At 45.3% G+C, this 10,913-nt stretch overlaps 1 protein-coding gene and 1 long non-coding RNA gene across 4 annotated transcripts; one reads left to right on the top strand and one right to left on the bottom strand.

Moving 5' to 3' along the window:
- Window positions 1-294: 294 nt before the first annotated feature.
- On the bottom strand, window positions 295-9,629 carry LOC118384608 (epithelial membrane protein 2-like). 2 transcript variants are annotated; one of them, XM_035771283.2, is made up of 5 exons: window positions 9,488-9,629; window positions 3,220-3,302; window positions 2,573-2,675; window positions 1,620-1,760; window positions 295-1,519 (listed from the first exon to the last, which is right to left on the bottom strand). In XM_035771283.2, the coding sequence occupies exons 2-5, from the start codon at window positions 3,295-3,297 to the stop codon at window positions 1,356-1,358; spliced, it is 486 nt and encodes a 161-aa protein (XP_035627176.1). In that variant the 5' UTR covers window positions 3,298-3,302; window positions 9,488-9,629; the 3' UTR covers window positions 295-1,355. The 2 variants fall into 2 exon arrangements, with proteins under 2 accessions (XP_035627176.1, XP_035627175.1); XM_035771282.2 differs by lacking the exon at window positions 9,488-9,629 and adding an exon at window positions 9,132-9,243.
- Window positions 3,309-5,818, top strand: LOC127930034 (uncharacterized). 2 transcript variants are annotated; one of them, XR_008136579.1, is made up of 3 exons: window positions 3,309-3,627; window positions 3,693-3,828; window positions 3,897-5,818. It is a non-coding gene; the product is annotated as an uncharacterized LOC127930034 (long non-coding RNA). The 2 variants fall into 2 exon arrangements; XR_008136578.1 differs by having other exon boundaries at window positions 3,693-3,760; window positions 3,829-5,818.
- Window positions 9,630-10,913: the final 1,284 nt, after the last annotated feature.

Genomic DNA, 10,913 nt, shown 5'->3' on the forward strand with positions numbered 1-10,913 from the left:
CCCATTTTGACTGTATGTGTGTGATACTTACCTATGAGCCAACATGCATTTGGATTTTGACAGAGCAAATCAGTGTGAAGTAGTCGGAAGCTCTCTGTGTAAACTTGTATCCATGTTGTCAATAAAACTTGGTGGAAATGTGCTAAATTATTTCATTCACAGACTAGTATGCCTTCTGTCAGTTTCACTGTGGTGCCCCTCTACCAGTGACTAGGTATCATTCATCTTCCTGCAATCTGTCCTCCTTCACCCGATTATGATTCATATAAAATTGTTTAGCATTGACAGGAGAAATGTGATTTAAATCAGGTTTTAATACAAATGATCATTATCAAACTGATAAGAAATAGTAACAAAAATAAAATTGCATTAGACATACAAAGCATAATGTGAAACCAAACATGTTCATATTTACACATCTCAATGTGCAGCGAGCAAATATGCTCTGTCAGATTTCAAGGCACTCAAGATCAATCCGTCTGTCTGTCTGGGGGAAAGGTTGATTCAGACAAACGGAAGTTAACCTACACAATAAGACTAATGGTACAAAGCATAAAATAATGACATAACTAAAAAGAGTGGTGGTCCAGTGAGGTTAGTACGAATGTTCCATTCCATGTATGGACATTGGCAAATACATTATATTCTTTGTCTTATTCAGCACACTATAGTAGGGCTGTAAGTCAAACGGGGTAATGATCGTTGACAGTTTCCGAAATTGGATTCTGTTTGCGACACTAGTCAATTCATCCTTCTATTTGGTTTTGAGTGTTTTGGCCTTGTTTTATTCTGAGCCTAATTGAGAAATAAATCAAATGTAAGCAAGAATAGTTCAGGACTATGATTCTGAAATAATGAGATACTGTCCGTCTATACTCTATACCTTCAACGAATATATGAGGGCTGTAAAAGTTTCATTCACTTTGAAAATGTTGTCCCACTTTATATTAAGAGCCCATGAAAACTAAACATGGACTTGGTAATATGTGGGCAGGACAGGTAGGTTATTACTATGTGGGCAGGACAGGTAGGTTATTACTATGTGGGCAGGACAGGCAGGTTATTACTATGTGGGCAGGACAGGCAAGTTATTACTATGTGGGCAGGACAGGTAGGTTATTACTATGTGGGTAGGACAGGTAAGTTATTACTATGTGGGCAGGACAGGTAGGTTATAACGATGTAAATCCATATGTTTAGACACACTTCAGTGGGAACCAAAGATACATGGATGAAAATCTGTGGATAACAACTCTCCCCTTTTGTATCCCACACTCATATCCATACCTAATTGTACAAAAAACGATCAGATCGTAAGATATTGAGCCTGTCCTTTGGGCTATAGTCTTCTGCTTCTAGTTTGCTGTCTTCTTTCGCAGGACAAAGTAGATTATACTGGAGATGAAGGTGAACGCAAAGGAGATCCAGGCCAGAATGAAGGAGTGGCCATACCAACCATCCGATTCATTCTTGTGAAAGATGTCTGTGTAGATGGAGGCAGCGATCATGATGCACAGGCCTGGAGGGAGGGAGGGAGGGAGGGAGGGACAAACGTCAAGCAAAGACAGAACTAGTTGTTTAACAGGTTGAAGATTGAAAGTGTTTAGGGCAATACGTACAGGCTAGGAGCTGGAAGATGCCAGAGAAGGTGAATCTCTGTCCCTTTGACAGAGTGAAGAGCTGTCCCACAAACACAAACAGGCCAAGGGAAGAGAATATGCAGGCCAGAATGGAGCTAGCCTGCACTGCCTGGAGGTATTCTGTAGAGGGAGACAGAGACAGACACTGAGTAAGGACTATTTACAGAACAGACACACCCAAAAAAAAACACCATATTAACGAAACAGTTTTGTGTCACGCTCTGGAATGCAGAGGTGAAAGGGGCAGTTCTGTTTCTTTAGAAACACAATGAAAGTATTTTAATGTGGAAAATTGTGTGCTAAGGAATATTTATGAGAGGATTTAAGACGAGTTCATTTCGTAGGTTGTAAAAGGGTTTCTCAGCAATCAAATAAAACACTTTGAGAGATACAACATTGCTACATACATACTTTTGACCACACATTCACTAAAGGTCTACACACAAACTCACTGTATTTGTAATGCACTTTCAGTGTACATACTCAAGCAAATCTGAACCTCCCCACCAGCCCCAACCCTGTCTCTGATCCTGCCATACCCTCTGTTCAGTTTCCTCTATGAGAAAATTGCATTGTTCCCCCTCGTTGGGCAATAGAGTTTACTGATCAATCATGCTTCAGTGACAGACACAGGTTAGATGGCAGGCTTAGTCTGACAGTTGTTATGGAGCTCTACCCTGAATTCAACCAAACCTCCAGCGCAGTAAACCCATATCCTGGAGAAACTACACTGTTCCTATTTCTGTGCTGAAAAAAATGTATATCTTGGGGTGACTTGAGACAGAAAAAAAACATTTAATTCACATGTAGGATGATATTTACATATACTGTATATCCAGGAGCAATGCTAATTTCCTGCAGTGCTGTTTTTTTTCCCACAGAGAATGTTTCATGACATTTTAGCTCAGCGGTTCAGTATGGCCCAGGCTTACCTTGAGGGTACTGGCCGGGGAGATCGTTGGAGCTCCAGGTTCCATTGGTCAGTATCCACCTGGCCCACACATCAGTGGACACAGTCTTTGTCATCCACCAGGCCTGGACAGGACAGAGAGGAGAGATAGTCAATGGACATCCACAGGTTCATGTGTTGTGTCGTCACATGCATTTGGAAGTCCAGGCACAGGGATAACAGTCAATGGGTGGAATGTACATCTGTAGAACGCAGCAGCATACCACAGCAGCCAGGTATGCTCCTCTCACTACAACAGGCCTTTTATCACTCACTGGGATCCCACACGCCAACAAGAGCATGTTTATGCAGCCACATTTTTGACGATTACGCACAGGCAAACACACGCCACACAAACACACACTTAGGGTGATGAAACACTGGCCAACCTGTTTGTCACCTATCTTCTTTCAGGGGTGAGAGTGAGCTCAGAAATGTAGTCCAGAATACCAAAGTGGAACACTGACAGAACAGCACCAAAGGCCTGAGCCGATGAGGGCTAACATGGCATGCTTTCATCTTTTGATTCAACACTCCACAGACAGAGTGAAAGAGACACTCATGTGTAGCTCCACAGGGCTATGTCAACATGAAGAGAACTAAGTGGAGGAGCAGTGGGGGATTACTTACATTGTCGATAGTTGCCACTAGGAGGAGGATGATGCTGGTGAGGTGAAGGAGGAAGATTCCAGCTAGAAGAACCAACATGATGACTGAGAGAAAGACAGAACAAGGGAGAAGGAGAAAGTATATATATTTTGTTAAAAGTTGGTCAAACACTTCCTCGTTCTATACCCTATCAAATAAAGCGATACTGGGGGACACAGACACTGTCACGGGGCTTAACATGAGTGACAGGAATAAGATACTCTATTGTTTTTTACTCTTGCTGTACAGTGTCCTTGGGTTTCTTGAAAGTTGCTTTAAATCTCATGTATTTTTTATTCTTAAATACTATTAGATAGATGATGTTGACAAAGGTTGCACTGTGAGGCTTGGCTTCAGCACTTTGAAACAGGCAGTCATTAATGATGGAAGGTCTGAGTCTGCACCCCCCCAGGGCGCGGCTTCAGCACTTTGAAACAGGCAGTCAATGATGGAAGGTCTGAGTCTGCACCCCCCCAGGGCGCAGCTTCAGCACTTTGAAACAGGCAGTCATTAATGATGGAAGGTCTGAGTCCGCACCCCCCCAGGGCGCAGCTTCAGCACTTTGAAACAGGCAGTCATTAATGATGGAAGGTCTGAGTCTGCACCCCCCCAGGGCGCGGCTTCAGCACTTTGAAACAGGCAGTCATTAATGATGGAAGGTCTGAGTCTGCACCCCCCCAGGGCGCAGCTTCAGCACTTTGAAACAGGCAGTCATTAATGATGGAAGGTCTGAGTCTGCACCCCCCCAGGGCGCAGCTTCAGCACTTTGAAACAGGCAGTCATTAATGATGGAAGGTCTGAGTCTGCACCCCCCCAGGGCGCAGCTTCAGCACTTTGAAACAGGCAGTCATTAATGATGGAAGGTCTGAGTCTGCACCCCCCCAGGGCGCAGCTTCAGCACTTTGAAACAGGCAGTCATTAATGATGGAAGGTCTGAGTCTGCACCCCCCCAGGGCGCGGCTTCAGCACTTTGAAACAGGCAGTCATTAATGATGGAAGGTCTGAGTCTGCACCCCCCCAGGGCGCGGCTTCAGCACTTTGAAACAGGCAGTCATTAATGATGGAAGGTCTGAGTCTGCACCCCCCCAGGGCGCAGCTTCAGCACTTTGAAACAGGCAGTCATTAATGATGGAAGGTCTGAGTCTGCACCCCCCCAGGGCGCGGCTTCAGCACTTTGAAACAGGCAGTCATTAATGATGGAAGGTCTGAGTCTGCACCCCCCCAGGGCGCGGCTTCAGCACTCTTGATGGGTTATAGCCACACTAACAGAAATGGAGGGAGGCGTGATAAAAAATGAATCTAAAGGATTCAGAGGAAGAGATTTGAGATAGGACATAGGACATAGCGATTGGTCAAGCCAGGTAGTGAAGCCCTGGGAAACAGAGAGTGAGAAAATCAGAGAGATAAATGGGGAGGCGTTGGCAGGAGATGAGTTGCAGCTTGCAACAAACCGCCACTCCTTAAAATAACTGCACAAAATACCTACTCCCCTGCCTGCCCCACCTCCCCCAAATAAACACACACACACCTTAACCCAGGGGTTCTCAAACATTATGGGGCCGGGGACCCCTTTTGTGATAGTAAATTCATCATGGACCCCCCCCCCATAATCAGAACACAACTCAAGTTGGATAATAATAGCGTACAAAGAGTATTGCCATGACTTCGGCAGTGTGTGGACAGACAAACCAAGTTGAGCCCTAGGTTGGAACATTTTAAAGGCTCACCTAATATCCTGCAAATCTACAGATGTTGTCATGTGGCAGAGATGTTTTGTTGTTGCAGCTTTTAAGCTGATATCCTAATATCCTACAATTCTACATATTTTTCTATGAGGCAGAGAGAAAAACTTTGCCGTTTTAAAGATGAAATTACACTGCATTTATGTCAAATTGTTGTGGATGTGTAATTTTTTTAATATATATTTTGAGGTCTGGCTGTGAACCCACTGCAAGTCATTGTTAGTGGGTTTGTATGACCCCACATTGAGAATGCCTGCCTTAACTAATTCAGATTAACGAGGCAGCTCAACTCAAAATATTGATAAAAGATCTCAATTCACCAATTACAATGGCCATTATTTGATTTATCCATTCTGTAAAGATCATAAATAATAATAAAAAAAGCTGAATGACTGTTTGAATGGGCATTGTCAGTAGAGAGAAGGCGAGATTGTATTTAGGAAGAACAAGCATCAAATCAAATTTTATTTGTCACACACATGGTTAGCAGATGTTAATGCGAGTGTAACGAAATGCTTGTGCTTCTAGTTCCGACAATGCAGTAATAACCAACAAGTAATCTAACTAACAATTCCAAAACTACTGTCTTATACACAGTGTAAGGGGATAAAGAATATGTACATAAAGATATATGAATGAGTGATGGTACAGAGCAGCATAAGCAAGATACAGTAGATGGTATCGCGGACTGTATATACATATGAGATGAGTATGTAAACAAAGTGGCATAGTTAAAGTGGCTAGTGATACATGTATTACATAAGGATGCAGTAGATGATAGAGTACAGTATATACATATGCATATGAGATGAATAATGTAGGGTATGTAACATTATATTAGGTAGCATTGTTTAAAGTGGCTAGTGATATATTTTACATCATTTCCCATTATTAAAGTGGCTGGAGTTGAGTCAGTGTCAGTGTCAGTGTCAGTGTGTTGGCAGCAGCCACTCAATCAATGTTAGTGGTGGCTGTTTAACAGTCTGATGGCCTTGAGATAGAAGCTGTTTTTCAGTCTCTCGGTCCCAGCTTTGATGCACCTGTACTGACCTCGCCTTCTGGATGATAGCGGGGTGAACAGGCAGTGGCTCGGGTGGTTGTTGTCCTTGATGATCTTTATGGCCTTCCTGTAACGTCGGGTGGTGTAGGTGTCCTGGAGGGCAGGTAGTTTGCCCCGGTGATGCATTGTGCAGACCTCACTACCCTCTGGAGAGCCTTACGGTTGTGGGCGGAGCAGTTGCCGTACCAGGCGGTGATACAGCCCGCCAGGATGCTCTCGATTGTGCATCTGTAGAAGTTTGTGAGTGCTTTTGGTGACAAGCCGAATTTCTTCAGCCTCCTGAGGTTGAAGAGGCGCTGCTGCGCCTTCTTCACGATGCGGTCTGTGTGAGTGGACCAATTCAGTTAGTCTGTGATGTGTATGCCGAGGAACTGAAAACTTGCTACCCTCTCCACTACTGTTCCATCGATGTGGATAGGGGGGTGTTCCCTCTGCTGTTTCCTGAAGTCCACAATCATCTCCTTAGTTTTGTTGACGTTGAGTGTGAGGTTTTTTTCCTGACACCACACTCCGAGGGCCCTCACCTCCTCCCTGTAGGCCGTCTCGTCGTTGTTGGTAATCAAGCCTACCAGTGTTGTGTCATCCGCAAACTTGATGATTGAGTTGGAGGCGTGCGTGGCCATGCAGTCGTGGGTGAACAGGGAGTACAGGAGAGGGCTCAGGACGCACCCTTGTGGGGCCCCAGTGTTGAGGATCAGCGGGGTGGAGATGTTGTTGCCTACCCTCACCACCTGGGGGCGGCCCGTCAGGAAGTCCAGTACCCAGTTGCACAGGGCGGGGTCGAGACCCAGGGTCTCGAGCTTGATGACGAGCTTGGAGGGTACTATGGTGTTGAATGCCGAGCTGTAGTCGATGAACAGCATTCTCACATAGGTATTCCTCTTGTCCAGATGGGTTAGGGCAGTGTGGTTGAGATTGCATCGTCTGTGGACCTATTTGGGCGGTAAGCAAATTGGAGTGGGTCTAGGGTGTCAGGTAGGGTGGAGGTGATATGGTCCTTGACTAGTCTCTCAAAGCACTTCATGATGACGTAAGTGAGTGCTATGGGGCGGTATTCATTTAGCTCAGTTACCTTAGCTTTCTTGGGAACAGGAACAATGGTGGCCCTCTTGAAGCATGTGGGAACAGCAGACTGGTATAGGGATTGATTGAATATGTCCGTAAACACACTGGCCAGCTGGTCTGCGCATGCTCTGAGGGCGCGGCTGGGGATGCCGACTGGGCCTGCAGCCTTGCGAGGGTTAACACGTTTAAATGTCTTACTCACCTCGGCTGCAGTGAAGGAGAGTCCACATGTTTTCGTTGCAGGCCGTGTCAGTGGCACTGTATTGTCCTCAAAGCGGGCAAAAAAGTTATTTAGTCTGCCTGGGAGCAAGACATCCTGGTCCGTGACTGGGCTGGTTTTCTTCTTGTAGTCCGTGATTGACTGTAGACCCTGCCACATGCCTCTTGTGTCTGAGCCGTTGAATTGAGATTCTACTTTGTCTCTGTACTGACGCTTAGCTTGTTTGATAGCCTTGCGGAGGGAATAGCTGCACTGTTTGTATTCGGTCATGTTACCAGTCACTTTGCCCTGATTAAAAGCAGCGGTTCGCGCTTTCAGTTTCACGCGAATGCTGCCATCAATCCACGGTTTCTGGTTAGGGAATGTTTTATCGTTGCTATTAGAACGACATCTTCAACGCACGTTCTAATGAACTCGCACACCGAATCAGCGTATTCGTCAATGTTGTTATCTGACGCAATACGAAACATATCCCAGTCCACGTGATGGAAGCAGTCTTGGAGTGTGGAGTCAGATTGGTCGGACCAGCGTTGGACAGACCTCAGCGTGGGAGCTTCTTTTTTTAGTTTCTGTCTGTAGGCAGGGATAAACAAAATGGAGTCGTTGTCAGCTTTTCCGAAAGGAGGGCGGGGCAGGGCCTTATATGCGTCGCGGAAGTTAGAGTAACAATGATCCAAGGTTTTTCCACCCCTGGTTGCGCAATCGATATGCTGATAAAATTTAGGGAGTCTTGTTTTCAGATTAGCCTTGTTAAAATCCCCAGCTACAATGAATGCAGCCTCCGGATAAATGGATTCCAGTTTGCAAAGAGTCAAATAAAGTTTGTTCAGAGCCATCGATGTGTCTGCTTGGGGGGAGGATATATACGGCTGTGATTATTGAAATCATATTCCTTCCCACCCCTACTACTGGCAATAGAGCGGCCTGGGATCTGGTGGGTGTGGACAGAGTGAGGCGAGAGCCCATCTGGAATGCAGGGAACCTCTCTGGGATAAAGGGCTGGTCTGGGTTGGGTCCAGACATGTGATCTACATCAACACTGACCCACCCCAAGTTGTTTCCCTCCCACGTACACTTCAAAATTACTGTAATTGGGAACAAGTACTTCTTAGTTAGCGCAACTATGTGTAAATATTTGAGTACACAAAAGATGGTCTGTGTAATTTCTCATATGAGAGCTTCCCATCTAAGTGCTGAAGGGACAAATGAAGAGGGAACTCGAGCTAGTCTTAGACAATTAAACCTCTGACTGTCTGAGCTGACAGTTGCTGAGGGAAGTTTAGCCCTGTTCTGTTATGTGAAGGAAATACAAAGTACACCCTATCTAACCTCAGCAGTTTGCCAGAGTCACATAGAGTAAACACTGAATTCATGACAAATCGCCCTGCCTTCTAGGATGGAGCATAGTTCCATCATGCACTCAGCTATCGACCAGAAATTACAGGACAGGTTTCATGGGTTAAAGCGTGTGCATTATGAACTTTAATTAAATGTATACTTAAAGTTTCAGAATTGCAGTGCATTTGGATTTCCACCTTGTAATGTTTGTTTTAGAACCAGCTACCTGAACACACCCACACTGAACTTACCTGGCAAAGGAATAAACTACCAGTATCACTTGCACTACAAAAGACATGCTAGCTACAATTCTAATTAATTCACACCCCTACTGACTGTGTGCAATTTTATTAGTCTTGAGAGTGATACAACAGAAGGTATGCATATAGGCTATTATCATTTAAAAAACACATGAAGAGCATGTCAAAGAGTTGAGAGTTCTGAAGGAGAACACAAATGGCCAACTTACTTTTTGATGGTAGCCTTTCTGTTGAAGCCCAATTCCTTCTGCTCCCTATGTTCCAAATGTCAGACTCAGCCCTCTCCGCCAGGGAACAAGCAAACACTTACAACCACACCTCCACCCACTTCCCTCCCTCTTTTCCTCAAGTCCACACCCCCACTCAAATCTCTCGCTCCTTTTTTCTATCTCTCTCCCTCCGTTGCTCTCTCTCTCTGTCTCACATGCATGCAATTACCCAAAAGCCACTATTTCAACAACTTTGTGGTGGAGTATTTGTTTTTCACGTTCTAGCTATGTCTTTGTCACTCTGTCTATTTAGGCCATTATATCCATGAGTAATCAGAGGAAGCTCACTGACTCACCTACAGATGTTTGGGGAACACCCAAAATATTGTCATGAATTCAAATCCCTGCTGCCATGGAGACTCAGTAGTAGCCAGAGCGACCACATTGTTGCTGTTGTATCCCCACACACTGACGTGGTGGGTGTAGTGTTTCTGCCTGATCGCCACCCCCTCTCTCCATTCCCCCTCCGAAGTTCTCTCTCCGGGAGGATAGTCAGGATGAAGGAATGTAGTTGGTTGGGAGGGAGGGAGAGGAGGAGGTAACAAGTGCAAGTCATAGCCTGAGAGAGAGAAAGAGAGAGATTGTGTGTTTGCATGAGAATGACTGAGAGAAACCTGTTTCCCACTAGTTCAATTCATATTCACACTTGATTGATAGATATGGTGCACTATCTAGGACAATAGCCTGACAATATAAGTAGAGGGAAAGAAACCTACTTCTATTGACCTCTACTGAGGTAATGTGCTACATACAGAGTGCTTCAGCAGTCTCAGGTGATGTCACAGGGTAATGATGGTGTTTCAGACATGTTTGGCCAAGTGACTTATCCAATGGGCAAGTCACATACTGGGTTATTGGTGGATACGGTTCCACAAACAGCATACCTCACTTGGGTCAAAGTCAAGGAATGTGGAGTAAACTCTAAAGATGTACTGTGGACTCCCCACACCCAACACTAAGGCTGTGACTGTCACAAATCCAATAGGATACACCCTAGCCCCTAGGGAGACAGGCAACTCAAATACTGGGCCTCAAATATAGAAAAAGGCAGAGAGGGAATTTAGAAATGTTGTCTAGCCTGCCTCTTCCCACGGTGTATCGACAACACCTACCTGACAGGTGAGGTAAGCTAGCTTGGGTACAGTGTGGTCTGCTGTCTCTGCCTGCCTATGGAAGCTGGTCCCGAGCTGGGCGGGGCCCCAGTGAAATTAACAAATAACATGCCTGTGTAGCTTCATCAACAATCAGCCCTTTGTTCATCAAAACTGGAAAAACCAGAGCCCACAAAGCAGGGGTGTCAAACTCATTCCACGGAGGGCTGAATGTCTGCAGGTTTGTTTTTTTTTCTTTTCAATTAAGACCTAGACAACCAGGTGAGGGGAGTTCCTTACAAATCAGTGACCTTAATTAATCAATCAAGTACAAGGGTGGTGGAGTGGAAACCTGCAGCCACTCGGCCCTCTGTGGAATCAGTTTGACACGTGCCCTAAAGGCAGACTGGACTGTTTGTTGTTGTGGAATCAGTTTGACACGTGCCCTAAAGGCAGACTGGACTGTTTGTTGTTGTGGAATCAGTTTGACACGTGCCCTAAAGGCAGACTGGACTGTTTGTTGTTGTGGAATCAGTTTGACACGTGCCCTAAAGGCAGACTGGACTGTTTGTTGTTGTGGAATCAGTTTGACACGTGCCCTAAAGGCAGACTGGACTGTTTGTTGTTGTGG

This window comes from Oncorhynchus keta, chromosome 5 (assembly GCF_023373465.1).
Source record: "Oncorhynchus keta strain PuntledgeMale-10-30-2019 chromosome 5, Oket_V2, whole genome shotgun sequence".
In the NCBI taxonomy this organism is placed as follows: Eukaryota; Metazoa; Chordata; class Actinopteri; order Salmoniformes; family Salmonidae; genus Oncorhynchus; species Oncorhynchus keta.